The 23,850-nt window shown below is 45.0% G+C and overlaps 1 protein-coding gene across 1 annotated transcript; it reads left to right on the top strand.

Moving 5' to 3' along the window:
* Positions 1–9,485: 9,485 nt before the first annotated feature.
* LOC138355832 (uncharacterized) lies at positions 9,486–12,092 on the top strand. The gene has a single exon (XM_069311366.1). The coding sequence runs from the start codon at positions 9,486–9,488 to the stop codon at positions 12,090–12,092; it is 2,607 nt and encodes an 868-aa protein (XP_069167467.1).
* The last annotated feature ends 11,758 nt before the right edge of the window (positions 12,093–23,850 follow it).

Here is a 23,850-nt window from a genome sequence, read left to right as displayed (position 1 = left end):
CGCTGAGAGAGTAAGAGGGCGCTTGTGAGGAAGTATGACCCCTTGAGCGTGTTGACGCTCGCCTCTGGGAGAGGTTCTCAGGCCGGTGGCCCAGTTTCCCTTGTTGGCCCCCCATCCCCTTCATCCCCTACCCCTCCCCTCCCCTCATTCGTCCCCTATCTCCCCCTACTCCCCTCACACGACGCCCCAGTTCCCGCGCTCCCCCCACCTCTCATCTGGCGGGTGTGGTGACGTCCAGCGTATTCCTTTACTAAGAATGTTTATCTTGAGAGAGTTCCTTAAGGGAGAGTTTTGTGTATCGCTGTTAAGTGTGATTTATATACATATTGCTAAGCCTTCTTCACTGTATTGTATGTGTCACTGTATTACAGGCACTGTATTGTGTGTGTCACTGTTACAGGCACTGTATTGTGTGTGTCAGTGTATTACAGGCACTGTATTGTGTGTGTCAGTGTATTACAGGCACTGTATTGTGTGTGTCACTGTTACAGGCACTGTATTGTGTGTGTCACTGTTACAGGCACTGTATTGTGTGTGTCAGTGTATTACAGGCACTGTATTGTGTGTGTCAGTGTATTACAGGCACTGTATTGTGTGTGTCACTGTTACAGGCACTGTATTGTGTGTGTCAGTGTATTACAGGCACTGTATTGTGTGTGTCAGTGTATTACAGGCACTGTATTGTGTGTGTCAGTGTATTACAGGCACTGTATTGTGTGTGTCAGTGTATTACAGGCACTGTATTGTGTGTGTCAGTGTATTACAGGCACTGTATTGTGTGTGTCACTGTTACAGGCACTGTATTGTGTGTCACTGTTACAGGCACTGTATTGTGTGTGTCAGTGTATTACAGGCACTGTATTGTGTATGTCAGTGTATTACAGGCACTGTATTGTGTGTGTCAGTGTATTAAAGGCACTGTATTGTGTATGTCAGTGTATTACAGGCACTGTATTGTGTGTCACTGTATTACAGGCACTGTATTGTGTATGTCAGTGTATTACAGGCACTGTATTGTGTGTGTCAGTGTATTAAAGGCACTGTATTGTGTGTGTCAGTGTATTAAAGGCACTGTATTGTGTGTGTCAGTGTATTAAAGGCACTGTATTGTGTGTGTCACTGTATTAAAGGCACTGTATTGTGTGTGTCAGTGTATTAAAGGCACTGTGTTGTATGTGTCAGTGTATTACAGGCACTGTATTGTGTGTGTCAGTGTATTACAGGCACTGTGTTGTATGTGTCAGTGTATTACAGGCACTGTATTGTGTGTGTCACTATTACAGGCACTGTATTGTGTGTGTCACTGTATTACAGGCACTGTATTGTGTGTGTCAGTGTATTACAGGCACTGTATTGTGTGTCACTGTATTACAGGCACTGTATTGTGTGTCAGTGTATTAAAGGCACTGTATTGTGTGTGTCAGTGTATTACAGGCACTGTATTGTGTATGTCAGTGTATTAAAGGCACTGTATTGTGTGTCAGTGTATTACAGGCACTGTATTGTGTGTGTCAGTGTATAAAAGGCACTGTATTGTGTATGTCAGTGTATAAAAGGCACTGTATTGTGTATGTCAGTGTATAAAAGGCACTGTATTGTGTATGTCAGTGTATTAAAGGCACTGTATTGTGTGTCAATGTATAAAAGCACTGTATTGTGTGTGTCAGTGTATAAAAGGCACTGTATTGTGTATGTCAGTGTATAAAAGGCACTGTATTGTGTATGTCAGTGTATAAAAGGCACTGTATTGTGTGTCAGTGTATTACAGGCACTGTATTGTGTGTCAGTGTATTAAAGGCACTGTATTGTGTGTCAGTGTATTAAAGGCACTGTATTGTGTATGCCAGTGTATAAAAGGCACTGTATTGTGTGTCAGTGTATTACAGGCACTGTATTGTGTGTGTCACTGTATTACAGGCACTGTATTGTGTGTCAGTGTATTAAAGGCACTGTATTGTGTGTGTCACTGTATTACAGGCACTGTATTGTGTGTGTCACTGTATTACAGGCACTGTATTGTGTGTGTCACTATTACAGGCACTGTATTGTGTGTGTCACTATTACAGGCACTGTATTGTGTGTGTCACTATTACAGGCACTGTATTGTGTGTGTCAGTGTATTACAGGCACTGTATTGTGTATGTCAGTGTATTACAGGCACTGTATTGTGTGTGTCACTGTTACAGGCACTGTATTGTGTGTGTCACTGTTACAGGCACTGTATTGTGTGTGTCAGTGTATTAAAGGCACTGTATTGTGTGTCAGTGTATTAAAGGCACTGTATTGTGTGTGTCAGTGTATTAAAGGCACTGTGTTGTGTGTGTCAGTGTATTACAGGCACTGTATTGTGTGTGTCACTGTTACAGGCACTGTATTGTGTGTGTCACTGTATTTAAGGCACTGTATTGTGTGTGTCACTGTTACAGGCACTGTATTGTGTGTGTCACTGTATTTAAGGCACTGTATTGTGTTGTCAGTGTATTACAGGCACTGTATTGTGTGTGTCAGTGTATTAAAGGCACTGTGTTGTGTGTGTCACTGTATTTAAGGCACTGTATTGTGTATGTCAGTGTATTACAGGCACTGTATTGTGTGTGTCAGTGTATTAAAGGCACTGTGTTGTGTGTGTCACTGTATTTAAGGCACTGTATTGTGTGTGTCAGTGTATTAAAGGCACTGTGTTGTGTGTGTCACTGTATTAAAGGCACTGTGTTGTGTGTGTCACTGTATTAAAGGCACTGTATTGTGTGTGTCAGTGTATTACAGGCACTGTATTGTGTCAGTGTATTACAGGCACTGTATTGTGTGTGTCAGTGTATTACAGGCACTGTATTGTGTGTGTCAGTGTATTAAAGGCATTAGTACAAAACTGGACATTGCAACATTTTGTACGAAATTGAAGATGATGAACTTGTATTCGAAATCGAACATAATGTTTTGTATGAGTGAATATCGTGTTGTTATCTGTTAAGCAAATACAACCTTGCTAACTAGGTCAAGTAGTTTGCCTATGACTTTTTAATTGTGTTACACATGTATGTTTGTTTTATTTAAACTTGGTTACAAAAAAGAAGTTACGTATTGTGTACAAAGTTGGTTATCATAAGTTGTCGAGTTCCTCCAGCTCCTCAGATGGCGGGCAGGAACACTGAATGCAGTGAGCATTTCCCCTCTGTGTCACCACGCTGAGGCGCTGGAAAAGAAAGCTGGCAGCTCTAGGGTCTCTTGTTGTTTCAATTAGTCTAGAACCCAGTTCCTTTAAAAAACTGGTAGCACTGTTATTCCAGGCGCCGAGTGTCTCAGAAGCAATGGGGACAAAATTGTAATGGTGATCCAGTTCTCTGTACTTACGGGATTTGGCTGCTTCCCTGTGTGTGGCAGCGCCACCTGGTTGTGCAATACTGAGGTCAATGTAGGTGTTAGCCAGGGTTGATACGCACGTGTAGTCCCATACCAACTGCTTGCCATTCTTCCAGGGGTTCACTGTGATACCATCCGGGCGACCAATAAGAGCATCAGAGTTACGGGGCGTTAGGTAACGGGGCTCTCTTTCAGCTCACCTATTTGTACTTGCGGGGGTTGAGCTCTGGCTCTTTGGTCCCGCCTCTCAACAGTCAATCAACTGGTGTACAGGTTCCTGAGCCTACTTGGGTCTATCATATCTACATTTCAAACTGTGTATGGAGTCAGCCTCCACCACATCACTTCCTAATGCATTCCATATACTAACCACTCTGACACTGAAAAGGTTCTTTCTAATGTGTCTGTGGCTCATTTGGGCACTCAGCTTCCACCTGTGTCCCCTTGTTCGTGTGCCCCTTGTGTTAAATAATCCATCTTTGTCCACCCTGCCAATTCCCCTGAGAATTTTGTATGTGATGATCATGTCTCCCCTAGCTCTTCTGTCTTCTAGCGACGTGAGGTGCAGTTCACGTAGTCTGTCCTCATAACTCATGCCTCTTAGTTCTGTGACTAACCTAGTGGCATACCTCTGAACTTTTCCAGCTTCGTCTTGTGCTTGACAAGGTATGGACTCCATGCTGGGGCTGCATACTCCAGGATTGGTCTTACATATGTGGTATACAAGGTTCTGAAGGATTCCTTACACAGGTTTCTGAAAGCAGTTCTGATGTTGGCCAGCCTCGCATAGGCCGCTGATGTTATTCTTTTGATGTGGGCTTCAGGAGACAGGTTTGGCGTGATATCAACTCCCAGATCTTTCTCTCTGTCCGTTTCGTGAAGGACTTCATCTCCCATTCGGTATCCAGTGACTGGCCTCCTAGTTCCTCCTCCTAGCTTCATTACCTTACATTTACTTGGGTTGAACTTTAGTAGCCATTTGTCGGACCATTCCTTCAGTTTGTCTAGGTCATCTTGTAGCCTCATACTATCCTCCTCTGTCTTGATCCTCCTCATAATTTTCGCGTCATCAGCAAACCTCGAGAGGAACGAGTCAATTCCTTCTGGAAGATCATTTACGTATATCAGAAACAATATAGGTCCAAGGACTGATCCCTGTGGGACTCCACTGGGGACTCCCGCCACTCCGAGACCTCACCTCTCACGGTGACTCGCTGTGTCCTGTTGCGTAGGTACTCCCTTATCCAGTGGAGTACCTTCCCTTTCACTCCTGCCTGCATCTCCAGTTTGTGCACTAGTCTCTTATGTGGTACTGTGTCAAAAGCTTTCTGGCAGTCCAGAAATATGCAGTCTGCCCAGCCCAATCTCTTGCCTGATTTTTGTTGCTTGGTCATAGAACTCAATTAATCCTGCTAGGCATGATTTGCCATCCCTGAACCCATGTTGATGTTGTGTTACAAAGTTCTTTCGCTCCAGATGTTCCACTAGCTTTTTTCGCACAATATTCTCCATCATCTTGCATGGTATGCAAGTTAGGGACACTGACCTGTAGTTCAGTGCCTCCTGCCTATCACCTTTCTTGTATATTGGGACTACATTGGCCGTCTTCCAAATTTTTGGCAGTTCCCCTGTTACCAGTGACTTGTTGTACACCATGGAGAGTGGTAGGCACAGAGCCTCTGCTCCTTCCTTAAGGATCCATGGTGAGATTCCATCCGGGCCTATTGCCTTTGTCACGTCTAAATCTAGCAGTTGCTTCCTCACCTCCCCATTGGTAATCTCAAACTCCTCTAGTGGTGTCTGGGTTGGTGTTCCCTCCCTTATCTCTGGGACTTCTCCTTGCTCTGAGGTGAAGACTTCCTGGAATTTCTTATTGAGTTCCTCGCACACTTCCTTGTCGTTTTTAGTGAATCTTTCTGCCCCTATCCTCAGTTTCATTACCTGTTCCTTCACTGTTGTTTTCCTCCTGATGTGGCTATGCAGCATTCTGGGTTGAGTCTTTGCCTTGCTCGCTATGCCATTTTCGACTGTGCGACACAGTGGTTGCCAGGATCAGGATGGGTTACCGTTACCTGTGGCAGGTGGCTACAGGTGACGGATCTCCCAATCCTGAGCTTCAGGTGCAAACTCTGTGAGCAGGAATTGGGGCATGAGCTTGTACACTACGTCACCGAATGCCCAGTTATTAGGCCAGATCCAATGGCATGAGGAACCTGGAGAGAGAGAGAGAGAGAGAGAGAGAGGAGAGAGAGAGAGAGAGAGAGAGAACGGAGGTAGGGAGAACACGGAGGAGTGAGGGACAGAGAACTGGAGGGTGAGAGAATATGGGAGGCATAGGAGGAACCTGTGAAGAGCAGAGGTGTCATAGGCACAATCAGAGAGCACTGTATAAACATCAGGGGTCCGCGGTTGTTCAACGTCCTCCCAGCGAGCATAAGAAATATTGCCGGAACAACCGTGGACATCTTCAAGAGAAAACTGGACGGTTTTCTAAGAGAAGTTCCGGATCAGCCGGGCTGTGGTGGGTACGTGGCCCTGCGGGCCGCTCCAAGCAACAGCCTGGTGGACCAAACTCTCACAAGTCGAGCCTGGCCTCGGGCCGGGCTTGGGGAGTAGAAGAACTCCCAGAACCCCATCAACCAGGTATCAACCAGGTATTAACTCTCGTGTTCTTGAGGATATCCTCAAAAAGCAGCCAGAGTTTGCCAGTGCAGACTATTGATCACATGGTCCTCTATGACTGACCATTCTGTGCCATGGCAATTTTTTTTTAGCATCAAGTAGCTAGTTTTTGACACACTCTGTACTCCTCTTCATATAGTCTAAGGAAGCTAGTTCTTGACACACTGTACTCCCCTTCATATAGTCTAGGGCAGCTAGTTCTTGACACACACTGTACTCCCTTCATATAGTCTAGGGCAGCTAGTTCTTGACACACACTGTACTCCCCTTCATATAGTCTAGGGCAGCTAGTTCTTGACACACACTGTACTCCCCTTCATATAGTCTAGGGCAGCTAGTTCTTGACACACACTGTACTCCCTTCATATAGTCCAGAGCAGCTAGTTCTTGACACACACTGTACTCCCCTTCATATAGTCCAGACCTAAAAATGTCTTACTAATAAGAAAAAGGTGATACAAACATGATCCCAACCTTGCTACGACGTTGGAACAAAGTAACGAGAGTAAAACTAACCAGGTGGATAGGTGGTTGTTGTGTTGTGTGAGGGAGGGAGGGAGAGGGAGAGAGAGAGAGAGAGAGAGAGAGAGAGAGAGAGAGAGAGGAGAGGAGAGAGAGAGAGAGAGAACGGAGGTAGGGAGAACACGGAGGAGTGAGGGACAGAGAACTGGAGGTGAGAGAATATGGGAGGCATAGGAGGAGAGAGAACGGAATATTCGAGCAGTGTCTGTGCCAAATATAATTCCCATCAGGCGTGTGTGAATGGCCTGGCTCAACCATCACCCTGAGGAAGAAACACCGCAGTTTAGTTACTGTTAATTTCAGCCTTAGTTTCAAGACTTATTGAGAGGAAATAATATACGCTTAACGACTGGGGAGACAAGACTTATTGAGAGGTAATAATATACGCTTAACGACTGGGGAGACAAGACTTATTGAGAGGTAATAATATACGCTTAAACGACTGGGGAGACAAGACTTATTGAGAGGAAATAATATACGCTTAACGACTGGGGAGACAAGACTTATTGAGAGGTAATGAATATACGCTTAACGACTGGGGAGACAAGACTTATTGAGAGGAAATAATATACGCTTAACGACTGGGGAGACAAGACTTATTGAGAGGTAATAATATACGCTTAACGACTGGGGAGACAAGACTTATTGCTTTGTATTTACATGTAATGAACCAGGGAGTAATTATTGTGTTTTTTCTCCTGTTGAGTCTTTGTTTCTGCTGTTGCTGGAAGTGTTTCTGGTGGTGTTGAGAGTGTTGTGGGTGTTGCTGGTGGTGTTGTGGTGTTGCTGGTGGTGTTGAGAGTGTTGTGGGTGTTGCTGGTGGTGTTGAGAGTGTTGTGGGTGTTGCTGGTGGTGTTGAGAGTGTTGTGAATGTTGCTGGTATTGTGGGTGTTGCTGGTGGTGTTGTGGGTGTTGCTGGTGGTGTTGTGGGTGTTGCTGAAGGTGTTGTGGGTGTTGCTGGAGGTGTTGAGTGTGTTGCGGGTGTTGCTGGGGTTGGTGTTGACAGTGTTGTGGGTGTTGCTGGAGGTGTTGAGTGTTGTGGGTGTTGCTGGAGGTGTTGAGTGTGTTGTGGGTGTTGCTGGTGGTGTTGAGAGTGTTGTGGGTGTTGCTGGAGGTGTTGAGAGTGTTGTGGGTGTTGCTGGTGGTGTTGAGTGTGTTGCTGGAGGTGTTGAGTGTGTTGTGGGTGTTGCTAGAGATGTTGAGAGTGTTGTGGGTGTTGCTGGAGGTGTTGAGTGTGTTGTGGGTGTTGCTGGAGGTGTTGAGAGTGTTGTGGGTGTTGCTGGAGGTGTTGAGAGTGTTGTGGGTGTTGCTGGAGGTGTTGAGAGTGTTGTGGGTGTTGCTGGAGGTGTTGAGAGTGTTGTGGGTGTTGCTGGAGGTGTTGAGAGTGTTGTGGTGTTGCTGGAGGTGTTGAGAGTGTTGTGGGTGTTGCTGAGGTGTTGAGAGTGTTGTGGGTGTTGCTGGAGGTGTTGAGTGTGGTTGTGGGTGTTGCTGGAGGTGTTGAGTGTGTTGTGGGTGTTGCTGGAGGTGTTGAGTGTTGTGGTGTTGCTGGAGGTGTTGAGAGTGTTGTGGGCGTTGCTGGAGTGTTGAGAGTGTTGTGGGTGTTGCTGGTGGTGTTGAGTGTGTTGTGGGAGTTGCTGGTGGTGTTGAGAGTGTTGTGAATGTTGCTGGTATTGTGGGTGTTGCTGGTGGTGTTGAGTGTGTTGTGGGTGTTGCTGGAGGGGTTGTGGGGTGTTGCTGGAGGTGTTGAGAGTGTTGTGGGTGTTGCTGGAGGTGTTGAGAGTGTTCTGGGTGTTGCTGGAAGGTGTTGAGTGTGTTCCGGACGCAACACAAGCCCTGCCCCGCCCCCTCACCATACAACGCCTGCAGGAAACACTCAAATATTTGCTCGGGTCTAATTTTAAACGATATTTGGCTTTTTTATTTTATGGCTCTTTATATGTAAACCATTTTGTTAGTGATGTTTTTCTTGTCTGGCACAAATGGTCTGTGGGGCTCACGGAAGCTGCTCTTAACTCTTGTGTAGAGGCAGGAGTATAACATTGTTTACATTGTGGCTCAAACATGGCTCTACTGTGGCTCAAACACGGCTCTATTGTGGCTCAAACATGGCTTTACCGTGCTCAAACATGGCTCTATTGTGGCTCAAACACTGCTCTATTGTGGCTCAAACACTGCTCTATTGTGGCTCAAACATGGCTCTATTGTGGCTCAAACACGGCTCTATTGTGGCTCAAAACACTGCTCTATTGTGGCTCAAACATGGCTCTATTGTGGCTCAAACATGGCTCTATTGTGGCTCAAACATGGCTCTATTGTGGGCTCAAAACACTGCTCTATTGTGGCTCAAACATGGCTCTATTGTGGCTCAAACATGGCTCTATTGTGGCTCAAACACGGCTCTATTGTGGCTCAAACACTGCTCTATTGTGGCTCAAACATTTCTCTACTGTGGCTCAAACATGGCTCTATTGTGGCTCAAACATGGCTCTACTGTGGCTCAAACATGGCTCTATTGTGGCTCAAACATGGTTCTATTGTGGCTCAAACATGGCTCTATTGTGGCTCAAACATGGTTCTATTGTGGCACAAACATGGCTCTATTGTGGCTCAAACATGGCTCTATTGTGGCTCAAACATGGCTCTACTGTGGCTCAAACATGGCTCTATTGTGGCTCAAACATGGCTCTATTATGGCTCAAACATGGCTCTATTGTGGCTCAAACATGGCTCTATTGTGGCTCAAACATGGCTCTATTGTGGCTCAAACATGGCTCTATTGTGGCTCAAACATGGCTCTATTGTGGCTCAAACATGGCTCTACTGTGGCTCAAACATGGCTCTATTGTGGCTCAAACATGGCTCTACTGTGGCACAAACATGGCTCTATTGTGGCTCAAACATGACTCTACTGTGGCTCAAACATGGCTCTATTGTGGCTCAAACATGGCTCTAATTGTGGCTCAACATGGCTCAAACATGGCTCTATTTTGGCTCAAACATGGCTCTATTGTGGCTCAACATGGGCTATATTTCACATGGGCTCTATTGTGGCTCAAACATGGCTCTATTGTGGCTCAAACATGGCTTCTACTGTGGCTCAAACACTGCTCTATTACCTGTACCCTTCCAGGTACTCTCATACAGCAGACACCTTCCCTTCTGCACCCCTGGCAGCAGACACCTTCCCTTCTGCACCCCTGGCAGCAGACACCTTCCCTTCTGCACCCCGGCAGCAGACACCTTCCCTTCTGCACCCTGCAGCAGACCCTTCCCTTCTGCACCCCTGGCAGCAGACACCTTCCCTTCTGCACCCCTGGCAGCAGACACCTTCCCTTCTGCACCCCTGGCAGCACGACCCTTCTCTTCTGCACCCCTGGCAGCAGACACCTTCTCTACTGCACCCCTGGCAGCAGACACCTTCTCTTCTGCACCCCTGGCAGCAGACACCTTCCCTTCTGCACCCCTGGCAGCAGACACCTTCTCTTCTGCACCCCTGGCAGCAGACACCTTCCCTTCTGCACCCCTGGCAGCAGACACCTTCTCTTCTGCACCCCTGGCAGCAGACACCTTCTCTTCTGGCACCCCTGGCAGCAGACACCTTCTCTTCTGCACCCCTGGCAGCAGACACCTTCTCTTCTGCACCCCTGGCAGCAGACACCTTCTCTTCTGCACCCCTGGCAGCAGACACCTTCTCTTCTGCACCCCTGGCAGCAGACACCTTCCCTTCTGCACCCCTGGCAGCAGACACCTTCCCTTCTGCACCCCTGGCAGCAGACACCTTCCCTTCTGCACCCCTGGCAGCAGACACCTTCTCTTCTGCACCCCCTGGCAGCAGACACCTTCTCTTCTGCACCCCTGGCAGCAGACACCTTCTCTACTGCACCCCTGGCAGCAGACACCTTCTCTTCTGCACCCCTGGCAGCAGACACCTTCTCTTCTGCACCCCTGGCAGCAGACACCTTCCCTTCTGCACCCCTGGCAGCAGACACCTTCCCTTCTGCACCCCTGGCAGCAGACACCTTCCCTTCTGCACCCCTGGCAGCAGACACCTTCCCTTCTGCACCCCTGGCAGCAGCACACTTCCCTTCTGCACCCCTGGCAGCAGGACACCTTCCCTTCTGCACCCCTGGCAGCAGACACCTTCTCTTCTGCACCCCTGGCAGCAGACACCTTCTCTTCTGCACCCCTGGCAGCAGACACCTTCTCTTCTGCACCCCTGGCAGCAGACACCTTCTCTTCTGCACCCTTGGCAGCAGACACCTTCCCTTCTGCACCCCTGGCAGCAGACACCTTCTCTTCTGCACCCCTGGCAGCAGACAACCTTCTCTTCTGCACCCCTGGCAGCAGACACCTTCTCTACTGCACCCCTGGCAGCAGACACCTTCTCTTCTGCACCCCTGGCAGCAGACACCTTCTCTTCTGCACCCCTGGCAGCAGACACCTTCCCTTCTGCACCCCTGGCAGGCAGACACCTTCTCTTCTGCACCCCTGGCAGCAGACTCCTTCCCTTCTGCACCCCTGGCAGCAGACACCTTCCCTTCTGCACCCCTGGCAGCAGACACCTCCCCTTCTGCACCCTGGCAGCAGACACCTCCCCTTCTGCACCCCTGGCAGCAGACACCTCCCTTCTGCACCCCTGGCAGCAGACACTTCTCTTCTGCACCCCTGGCAGCAGACACCTTCTCTTCTGCACCCCTGGCAGCAGACACCTTCTCTTCTGCACCCCTGGCAGCAGACACCTTCCCTTCTGCACCCCTGGCAGCAGGACACCTTCTCTTCTGCACCCCTGGCAGCAGACACCTTCTCTTCTGCACCCCTGGCAGCAGACACCTTCTCTCTGCACCCCTGCAGCAGACACCTTCTCTTCTTGCACCCTGCAGCAGACACCTTCCCTTCTGCACCCCTGGCAGCAGACACCTTCTCTTCTGCACCCCTGGCAGCAGACACCTTCTCTTCTGCACCCCTGGCAGCAGACACCTTCTCTTCTGCACCCCTGGCAGCAGACACCTTCTCTACTGCACCCCTGGCAGCAGACACCTTCTCTTCTGCACCCCTGGCAGCAGACACCTTCTCTTCTGCACCCTGGCAGCAGACACCTTCCTTCTGCACCCCTGGCAGCAGACACCTTCTCTTCTGCACCCCTGGCAGCAGACTCCTTCCCTTCTGCACCCCTGGCAGCAGACAACCTTCCCTTCTGCACCCCTGGCAGCAGACACCTCCCCTTCTGCACCCCTGGCAGCAGACACCTCCCCTTCTGCACCCCTGGCAGCAGACACCTTCTCTTCTGCACCCCTGGCAGCAGACACCTTCTCTTCTGCACCCCTGGCAGCAGACACCTTCTCTTCTGCACCCCTGGCAGCAGACACTTCTCTTCTGCACCCCTGGCAGCAGACACCTCCCCTTCTGCACCCCTGGCAGCAGACACCTCCCCTTCTGCACCCCTGGCAGCAGACACCTCCCCTTCTGCACCCCTGGCAGCAGACACCTTCTCTGCTGCACCCCTGGCAGCAGACTTCTCAACAAGGTAAAATCTCTCATCTTTCTTCCTCACAATCCTCACTGTGGCTCCTGGCGTTGGGTCAAGTGTGGGTTATGCTAGCCCCCAGCAGACAGGTGATTAATGGCGCAACACACCTGCTAGAGTACAGGTGTGTTGCCATGATAGTCCACACACACCTGCTAGAGTACAGGTGTGTTGCCATGATAGTCCACACACACCTGCTATAGTAACAGGTGTAGTTGCCATGATAGTCCACACACACACCTGCCAGAGTACAGGTGTGTTGTCATGATAGTCCACACACACCTGCCAGAGTACAGGTGTGTTGTCATGATAGTCCACACACACCTGCCAGAGTACAGGTGTGCAGTCATAATAGTCCACATACACCTGCCAGAGCACAGGTGCAGCCATGATAGTCCACACACACCTGCCAGAGTACAGGTGTGCAGCCATAATAGTCTACACACACCTACCAGAAATACAGGTGCAGCCATGATAGTCCACACACACCTGCAATAAAACACCTGTCAGTGATCTCAGCCAGGCTTCAAGTGACCATATATATGACTGAAAGGTTTGCTGAATATATTTAGGAAAACTTACGATAATATAGTAAATGCCATGAAAGAGAGAGAGACGGCAGAGAGAGAGAGAGAGAGAGAGAGGTGAGAGAGAGAGAGAGAGGTGAGAGAGAGAGAGGTGAGAGAGAGAGAGGTGAGACAGAGAGGAGAGAGAGTGAGAGAGGTGAGAGAGAGAGGTGAGAGGAGGAGAGAGGAAGAGAGAGAGAGGTGAGAGAGAGGAGAGAGTGAGAGAGAGAGAGGGAGAGAGAGAGGGAGAGAGAGAGAGGGGAGAGAGGGGAGAGAGAGGGGAGAGAGAGGGGAGAGAGAGGGGGAGAGAGAGGGGGAGAGAGAGGGGGAGAGAGAGGGGGAGAGAGAGGGGGAGAGAGAGGGGGAGAGAGAGGGGGAGAGAGAGGGGAGAGAGAGGGGGAGAGAGAGGGGGAGAGAGAGGGGGAGAGAGAGGGGAGAGAGAGGGGAGGAGAGAGAGAGAGAGAGAGGGAGGGAGGGAGGGAGGGAGGGAGGGAGGGGGAGAGAGAGAGAGAGAGAGAGACAGAGAGAGAGAGAGAGAGAGACAGACAGACAGACAGAGAGAGAGAGAGAGAGACAGACAGACAGAGAGAGAGAGAGAGAGACAGACAGACAGAGAGACAGACAGAGAGAGAGACAGAGAGAGAGAGAGAGACAGACAGAGAGAGAGAGAGACAGACAGACAGAGAGAGAGACAGAGAGAGAGAGAGACAGAGAGAGAGACAGACAGAGAGAGAGACAGAGAGAGAGAGAGACAGAGAGAGAGAGAGACAGAGAGAGAGAGAGACAGAGAGAGAGAGAGACAGAGAGAGAGTCAGAGAGAGAGTGAGTGAGTGAGTATATTTATAAATTTGCATAAATTTCCTTCCCCGTTCGAACCCCTAGTCAGGCATAGATTACCGGTCGTTTGATAACCAATAAGCCAATTTGCTCCAGGTCAGATAATGGTCCAGTACACATAATCACCTCATTCTCCGGTGAAGACTAAGTCAGTGAGCGTGACCCTTGTGGTGGTCAACACTGGTCACCACCACCACCAGGGGCTGGGTCAATATTGCCCAACCACTTCTCACCCAACATTTGAGTTGCTGTTTACTGTTATTAGAGGGACTTGTTGTACTCACCTGGTTGTGCTTGCGGGGGTTGAGCTCTGGCTCTTTGGTCCCGCCTCTTTATTGTCAATCAACTGGTGTATAGGTTCCTGAGCCTATTGGGCTCTATCATATCTACACTTGAAACTGTGAATGGAGTCAGCCTCCACCACATCACTTCCTAATGCATTCCATCTGTTATCTAATCTAACACTGAAAAGGTTCTTTCTAACGTCTCTGTGGCTCATTTGGGCACTCAGTTTCCACCTGTGTCCCCTTGTGCGTGTGCCCCTTGTGTTAAATAGACTGTCTTTATCTACCCTATCAATTCCTGTTACGGCCCTCTCGGGACGCAACGGGGTTCTTACTCTGATGTCGTTAGAGGAAGATATATATCCGACCCCAAGCCAGTAGAGGCTTTCAAGGGATGCGATCCGTGACGCAAGTAACTTAAAGGGAGTAGGGAAAGAAAGCTAAGAACTTAATATAATATAATGTTCACCTTCACCGTTTAATATATATAATAAAAGAGTACACAAGGGGGAGGGGTATTAACACTTTACAAAGGGGATCAACACTGTAGTCTTCTGCTGGAGACTATGGATCCTCGAAGCTAGGTGCTGAGTCCGCGGTGCTTTCTTCGTGGCCTCAAGACGTGTCCTCTGAGAACGCCGAGTCTACCCTGGCCACAGGTCAGCCACAACACAGGTCCACTGGGGGCACCGTCGTGGAGGCCGTCAACCACACGTCCAGCAGGTCTGCTGGCAGGTACTGAGCCAACAAGGCTGGTACGGCCACTCCACGAACGATAAAAGGGGTACGCCCTAGACAGGAGTCTCGTGTGATATCACCAATCACCCTCCTGTCCTCAATACCCCAGTGGATTATCGTCTCCAACCGTCGGTCCCGGGTAAATCCTTCCACTGCCACTCCACTGGCAGGCTTAACACACCACAGTGTTCTTCCGGGGGGACGACGTCACAACAGCTGCAGCAAACTTCACAGTATGGGGACTGGCTGCCTCGGGTAGACTGACTACACCTTCAACACAGTGGTCCCAGGTTGGCTCTGTAAGCAGACACGTCATTAATAACCGGGACACTAATACACCACACTCACAGGCTTAGATACAAACGCCCGACATATCCACTCCATAGATGGCGCTGTCGTCGGAGCACCACCTCACCAGAGGTCAGGAGCGGCGGTGTTGAGCGCTGAACCAGACTGGAAACTGGTCCTCGAGGCCAGTACACGCTGTCCTCACTAGGTGTCGTCGTTCGTTTGGCGGGGGTTTCGGGAGCTGACCCACAGATGGCGTGTTTGTCACTGCTCCAGGCACGGACGCTGGATCCGGGTTCGTAACAATTCCCTTCAGAATCTTGAATGTGGTGATCATGTCCCCTCTAACTCATCTGTCTTCCAGCGAAGTGAGGTTTAGTTCCCGTAGTCTCTCCTCGTAGCTCATACCTCTCAGCTCGGGTACTAGTCTGGTGGCAAACCTTTAAACCTTTTCCAGTTTAGTCTTATCCTTGACTAGATATGGACTCCATGCTGGGGCTGCATACTCCAGGATTGGCCTGACATATGTGGTATACAAAGTTCTGAATGATTCTTTACACAAATTTCTGAATGCCGTTCGTATGTTGGCCAGCCTGGCATATGCCGCTGATGTTATCCGCTTGATATGTGCTGCAGGAGACAGGTCTGGCGTGATATCAACCCCCAAGTCTTTTTCCTTCTCTGACTCCTGAAGAATTCCCTCTCCCAGATGATACCTTGTATCTGGCCTCCTGCTCCCTACACCTATCTTCATTACATTACATTTGGTTGGGTTAAACTCTAACAACCATTTGTTCGACCATTCCTTCAGCTTGTCTAGGTCTTCTTGAAGCCTCAAACAGTCCTCTTCTGTTTTAATCCTTCTCATAATTTTAGCATCGTCCGCAAACATTGAGAGAAATGAATCGATACCCTCCGGGAGATCATTTACATATATCAGAAACAAGATAGGACCGAGTACAGAGCCCTGTGGGACTCCACTGGTGACTTCACGCCAATCGGAGGTCTCACCCCTCACCATAACTCTCTGCTTCCTATTGCTTAGATACTCCCTTATCCACTGGAGCACCTTACCAGCTACACCTGCCTGTCTCTCCAGCTTATGTACCAGCCTCTTATGCGGTACTGTGTCAAAGGCTTTCCGACAATCCAAGAAAATGCAGTCCGCCCAGCCCTCTCTTTCTTGCTTAATCTGTGTCACCTGATCGTAGAATTCTATCAAGCCTGTAAGGCAAGATTTACCCTCCCTGAATCCATGTTGGCGATTTGTCACGAAGTCCCTTCTCTCCAGATGTGTTACCAGGTTTTTTCTCACGATCTTCTCCATCACCTTGCATGGTATACAAGTCAAGGACACTGGCCTGTAGTTCAGTGCCTCTTGTCTGTCGCCCTTTTTGTATATTGGGACCACATTCGCCGTCTTCCATATTTCTGGTAGGTCTCCCGTCTCTAGTGACTTACTATACACTATGGAGAGTGGCAGGCAAAGTGCCTCTGCACACTCTTTCAGTACCCATGGTGAGATCCCATCTGGACCAACAGCCTTTCTAACATCCAGATCCAGCAGGTGTCTCTTGACCTCCTCTCTCGTAATTTCGAACTCCTCCAAGGCCGCCTGGTTTACCTCCCTTTCTCCTAGCACAGTGACCTCACCCTGTTCTATTGTGAAGACCTCCTGGAACCTCTTGTTGAGTTCCTCACACACCTCTCTGTCATTCTCTGTATACCTGTCCTCGCCTGTTCTAAGTTTCAATACCTGTTCTTTCCCTGTTGTTTTCCTTCTGATGTGACTGTGGAGTAGCTTTGGTTCGGTCTTGGCTTTTTTTGCTATATCATTTTCAAAATTTTTCTCTGCTTCTCTTCTCACCCTGACGTACTCATTCCTGGTTCTCTGGTATCTCTCTCTGCTTTCTGGTGTTCTGTTATTCCGGAAGTTCCTCCACGCCTTTTTGTTCAGTTTCTTCGCTTCCATACATGCCCTATTATACCATGGATTCTTCTGTTGCTTCTCGGATTTTTCCCTTTGGGCCGGGATGAACCTGTTTACTGCCTCCTGACACTTTTGGGTAACATAGTCCATCATACCCTGTACAGACTTGTCTCTGAGGTCTGTGTCCCAAGGTATTTCACTTAGGAAACTTCTCATCTGTTCATAATTCCCCTTTCGGTATGCCAGCCTTTTGATTCCTAGTTCTTTTTGGGGGGAGATAAGTCCTAGCTCTACCAGGTACTCAAAGTTCAATACACTGTGGTCACTCATTCCCAAGGGCGCTTCCATCTTAACTTCCCTTATATCCCATTCATTTAGGGTAAATATCAAATCAAGCATTGCTGGTTCATCTTCTCCTCTCATTCTTGTTGGTTCTTTGGTGTGCTGGCTTAGAAAGTTTCTTGTTGCCACGTCCAGCAGCTTAGCTCTCCATGTTTCTGGTCCTCCATGCGGGTCTCTGTTCTTCCAATCTATCTTCCCATGGTTGAAGTCTCCCATAATTAGTAGTCCAGATCCATTCCTGCTAGCAACAGAAGCTGCTCTTTCTATTATGTTAATGGTGGCCATGTTGTTTCTATCATATTCCTGTCTAGGTCTTCTGTCATTTGGTGTGTGTGTGTGTGTGTGTGTGTGTGTGTGTGTGTGTGTGTGTGTGTGTGTGTGTGTGTGTGTGTGTGGTGTGTGTGTGCGCGCGCGCGCGCGCGCTCGTGTGTGCGTGCGTGCGTGCTTATGGTGAGAAGGGCTGGTGAGGTGGGGGTGTAGCCGGCGGCGGGAGGGAGTGAGTGAGGGAGAGGGAGAGTGTGTGTATATTAAGTTGTTGTGGCGTCCTTGGTAGTGGAAGGAATGGAGTACAAAACACCTGTGGCCTTTTCTTCTTTATTATACAAACTCGAATAATATATTGGCCCACGTAACAGCCCTAGTGTGCGTGTGCTGGACGACGGCTCGTGCTGGTAGCGGGGTGCTCGTTGCACCTCGGACGAGCACACAAGGAGTTCCTTGCTTCTGAAAGGTGCGGAGTTAGCCATAGCAAGATGGCGTGTCCACTATACCAGGGGCCAGATTCACGAAAGCACTTACGAACGTGTACATCTTTCCTCAATCTTTGACGGCTTTGGTTACATTTATTTAATTGTTTACGAGCATGAAAACTTCCCATTCAACTGTTGTTATTGTTATAAATAGCCTCCTGGTGCTTCGGAGCTCATTAACTGTTTAATAATTGTAAGCAAAGCCGCCTAAGATTGAGAAAAGATGTACAGGTTCGTAAGTGCTTTCGTGAATCTTGCCCCTGGGCGTCCAACACCGCTCGGCACGCTATGAAGCGTGCCGAGCGGTGTTGAAGAAGAGCTTCTGCTTGAAGAACTTGGTTGTGTACCTAACTAACATTTATGTTCAGGAGTATATACCTATAGTGGCCGTAAACAAGCTTTGAGACGTCCAACACCGTCTCCGACGTGCATAAATATGTGGACATGGGATATCTTGAGGTTATCTTGAGATGATTTCGGGGCTTTAGTGTCCCCGCGGCCCGGTCCTCGACCAGGCCTCCACCCCTAGGAAGCAGCCCGTGACAGCTGACTAACACCCAGGTACCTATTTTGCTGCTAGGTAACAGGGGCATAGGGTGAAAGAAACTCTGCCCATTGTTTCTCGCCGGCGCCCGGGATCGAACCCGGGACCACAGGATCACAAGTCCAGCGTGCTGTCCGCTCGGCTCCCCATAAATAAATAAATAACCGGGATAAATATAATTCTAAAATAAAGCTATCCATGGAGCACCATGACTAACTACCTGGAGCCAGATTCATGAAAGGACTTACGCAAGCACTTACGAACCTGTCCATCTTTTCTCAATCTTTGGCGGCATTGTTTACAATTATTAAACAGTTAATGAGCTCCGAAGCACCAGGAGGCTGTTTATAACAATAACAACAGTTGATTGGCAAGTTTTCATGCTTGTAAACTGTTTAATAAATGTAACCAAAGCCGTCAAAGATTAAGGGAAGATGTACACGTTCGTAAGAATTTGCGTAAGTGCTTTCGTGAATCTGGCCCCTGAACGTCTACACTTACTGGAGGCAGTAGAGGCATCAGCAGGGAGAGGCAGAGTAGTGGTAGGATGTAGAGGCAGTGGACCACAACTTGTGGACAGGGATCATCATGTTCAGCTACAGTGTTACCTGTTAAGCAGATTATAAACAGAAGACACTAATATAGGCACATTATAGTACATAGTGTACTATAGGGAGCCGGTCGGCCGAGCGGACAGCACGCGGGACTTGTGATCCTGTGGTCCTGGGTTCGATCCCAGGCGCCGGCGAGAAACAATGGGCAGAGTTTCTTTCACCCTATGCCCCTGTTACCTAGCAGTAAAATAGGTACCTGGGTGTTAGTCAGCTGTCACGGGCTGCTTCCTGGGGGTGGAGGCCTGGTCGAGGACCGGGCCGCGGGGACACTTGCTAAATTCGATGATTTTTCGTACGAAACAAAATGCAAGAAAACTTGCTTAAAATGCAATATTATGCGAAATTCTGAGATTTCAAGGCCAAATCACATATCGTGATACTACATGAAATAGAATCGAAATATTGGTAAAAATGAATATATTTACGTAATATCAAACTACATGAAAAACGTGAAAAAAGTCACTATTTAACCATATTTGAGGATTTTAACTTAGAATCATAGAGCGAGGTTTCGTATTATTTAGATCCAAGAAAAGACATATGACAATGTTGTTTCCAATACAAATGATAAAAATCAATGTGTTTTCATTAGAATTAACTAAAATGTTCCTGATTTTCAGTTTATATTACTGATGGAAGATGAACACGTAAAACCGCTCTATTTCGGCTGAAACGTCGATATATGCAATAAAAACAGAACTTCTCCCCTTTTCAATATCTTACTCAGTATTTTAACGAGAAACAAATAGTTGATTGAAAATGAAGTATTTAAGGTTATTATCTTATCAATTATGTGTTTGCATCATTTTTATCGTATATATAATGAATTAATACCCATAGACTGAAAATTCACAAAAACGTGGAAAAACGTCAAAATATTGCTAAATTCGATGATTTTTCGTACGAAACAAAATGCAAGAAAACTTGCTTAAAATGCAATATTATGCGAAATTCTGAGATTTGAAGGCCAAATCACATATCGCAATACTACATGAAATAGTATCGAAATATTGGTAAAAATGAATATATTTACGTAATATCAAACTACATGAAAAACGTAAAAAAAGTCACTATATAACCATATTTGAGGATTTTAACTTCAAATCATAGAGCGAGGTTTCGTATTATTTAGTTCCAAGAAAAGACATATGACAATGTTGTTTCCAATACAAATGATAAAAAACAATGTGTTTTCATTAGAATTAACTATATTGTTATTGATTTTCCATTTATATTAACGAGGGAAGATGTACACGTAAAACCGCTCTAATCCGGCTGAAACGTCGATATATGCAATAAAAACCGAACTTCTCCCCTTTTCAATATCTTACTCAGTATTTTAACGAGAAACAAATATATGATTGAAAATGAAGTATTTATGGTTATTATCTAATCAATTATGTGTTTGCATCATTTTTATCGTATATATATGAATTAATACCCATGGACTGAAAATTCACAAAAACGTGGAAAACGGCAAAATATTGCCTAATTCGATGATATTTTGTTTAAATCACATGAAGGAAAAGGGGATGATAAACGTCAAAATATTGCTAAATTCGATGATTTTTTGTACGAAACAAAATGCAAGAAAACTTGCTTAAAATGCAATATTATGCGAAATTCTGAGATTTCAAGGCCAAATCACATATCGTGATACTACATGAAATAGAATCGAAATATTGGTAAAAATGAATATATTTACGTAATATCAAACTACATGAAAAACGTGAAAAAAGTCACTATTTAACCATATTTGAGGATTTTAACTTAGAATCATAGAGCGAGGTTTCGTATTATTTAGATCCAAGAAAAGACATATGACAATGTTGTTTCCAATACAAATGATAAAAATCAATGTGTTTTCATTAGAATTAACTAAAATGTTCCTGATTTTCCGTTTATATTACTGATGGAAGATGAACACGTAAAACCGCTCTATTTCGGCTGAAACGTCGATATATGCAATAAAAACAGAACTTCTCCCCTTTTCAATATCTTACTCAGTATTTTAACGAGAAACAAATAGTTGATTGAAAATGAAGTATTTAAGGTTATTATCTTATCAATTATGTGTTTGCATCATTTTTATCGTATATATAATGAATTAATACCCATAGACTGAAAATTCACAAAAACGTGGAAAAACGTCAAAATATTGCTAAATTCGATGATTTTTCGTACGAAACAAAATGCAAGAAAACTTGCTTAAAATGCAATATTATGCGAAATTCTGAGATTTGAAGGCCAAATCACATATCGTAATACTACATGAAATAGTATCGAAATATTGGTAAAAATGAATATATTTACGTAATATCAAACTACATGAAAAACGTAGAAAAAAGTCACTATATAACCATATTTGAGGATTTTAACTTCAAATCATAGAGCGAGGTTTCGCATTATTTAGATCCAAGAAAAGACATATGACAATGTTGTTTCCAATACAAATGATATAAAACGTGTTTTCACTAATGTGTTTTCATTAGAAATAAATAAAATGTTCTTGATTTTCCGTTTATATTAACGATGGAAGATGTACACGTAAAACCGCTCTAATCCGGCTGAAACGTCGATATATGCAATAAAAACCGAACTTCTCGCCTTTTCAATATCTTACTCAGTATTTTAACGAGAAACAAATAGATGATTGAAAATGAAGTATTTAAGGTTATTATCTAATCAATTATGTGTTTGCATCATTTTTATCGTATATATATATGAATTAATACCCATGGACGGAAAATTCACAAAAACGTGGAAAACGGCAAAATATTGCCTAATTCGATGATATTTTGTTTAAATCACATGAAGGAAAAAGAGATGATAAACGTTAAAATATTGCTAAATTCGATGATTTTTCGTACGAAACAAAATGCAAGAAAACTTGCTTAAAATGCAATATTATGCGAAATTCTGGGATTTGAAGGCCAAATCACATATCGTGATACTACATGAAATAGTATCGAAATATTGGTAAAAATGAATATATTTACGTAATATCAAACTACATGAAAAACGTAAAAAAAGTCACTATATAACCATATTTGAGGATTTTAACTTCAAATCATAGAGCGAGGTTTCGTATTATTTAGTTCCAAGAAAAGACATATGACAATGTTGTTTCCAATACAAATGATAAAAAACAATGTGTTTTCATTAGAATTAACTATATTGTTATTGATTTTCCATTTATATTAACGAGGGAAGATGTACACGTAAAACCGCTCTAATCCGGCTGAAACGTCGATATATGCAATAAAAACCGAACTTCTCCCCTTTTCAATATCTTACTCAGTATTTTAACGAGAAACAAATATATGATTGAAAATGAAGTATTTATGGTTATTATCTAATCAATTATGTGTTTGCATCATTTTTATCGTATATATATGAATTAATACCCATGGACTGAAAATTCACAAAAACGTGGAAAACGGCAAAATATTGCCTAATTCGATGATATTTTGTTTAAATCACATGAAGGAAAAGGGGATGATAAACGTCAAAATATTGCTAAATTCGATGATTTTTTGTACGAAACAAAATGCAAGAAAACTTGCTTAAAATGCAATATTTTGCGAAATTTTGAGATTTGAAAGCCAAATCACATATCGTGATACTACATGAAATAGTATTGAAATATTGGTAAAAATGAATATATTTACGTAATATCAAACTACATGAAAATCGTGAAAAAAGTCACTATTTAACCATATTTGAGGATTATAACTTAGAATCATAGAGCGAGGTTTCGTATTATTTAGATCCAAGAAAAGACAAATGACAATGTTGTTTCCAATACAAATGATAAAAAACTATGTGTTTTCATTAGAAATAACTAAAATGTTTTTGATTTTCCGATTATATTAACGAGGGAAGATGTACACGTAAAACTGCTCTAATCCGGCTGAAACGTCGATATATGCAATAAAAACCGAACTTCTCCCCTTTTCAACATCTTACTCTGTATTTTAACGAGAAACAAATAGATGATTGAAAACGAAGTATTTAAGGTTATTATCTAATCAATTATGTGTTTGCATCATTTTTATCGTATATATATGAATTAATACCCATGGACTGAAAATTCACAAAAACGTGGAAAACGGCAAAATATTGCCTAATTCGATGATATTTTGTTTAAATCAAATGAAGGAAAAGGGGATGATAAACGTCAAAATATTGCTAAATTCGATGATTTTTCGTACGAAACAAAATGCAAGAAAACTTGCTTAAAATGCAATATTATGCGAAATTCTGAGATTTCAAGGCCAAATCACATATCGTGATACTACATGAAATAGAATCGAAATATTGGTAAAAATGAATATATTTACGTAATATCAAACTACATGAAAAACGTGAAAAAAGTCACTATTTAACCATATTTGAGGATTTTAACTTAGAATCATAGAGCGAGGTTTCGTATTATTTAGATCCAAGAAAAGACATATGACAATGTTGTTTCCAATACAAATGATAAAAATCAATGTGTTTTCATTAGAATTAACTAAAATGTTCCTGATTTTCCGTTTATATTACTGATGGAAGATGAACACGTAAAACCGCTCTATTTCGGCTGAAACGTCGATATATGCAATAAAAACAGAACTTCTCCCCTTTTCAATATCTTACTCAGTATTTTAACGAGAAACAAATAGTTGATTGAAAATGAAGTATTTAAGGTTATTATCTTATCAATTATGTGTTTGCATCATTTTTATCGTATATATAATGAATTAATACCCATAGACTGAAAATTCACAAAAACGTGGAAAAACGTCAAAATATTGCTAAATTCGATGATTTTTCGTACGAAACAAAATGCAAGAAAACTTGCTTAAAATGCAATATTATGCGAAAT

Source organism: Procambarus clarkii, chromosome 69 (genome assembly GCF_040958095.1).
Source record: "Procambarus clarkii isolate CNS0578487 chromosome 69, FALCON_Pclarkii_2.0, whole genome shotgun sequence".
NCBI classification, from domain to species: Eukaryota; Metazoa; Arthropoda; class Malacostraca; order Decapoda; family Cambaridae; genus Procambarus; species Procambarus clarkii.
This window is presented reverse-complemented; position numbering and strand designations above follow the sequence as displayed.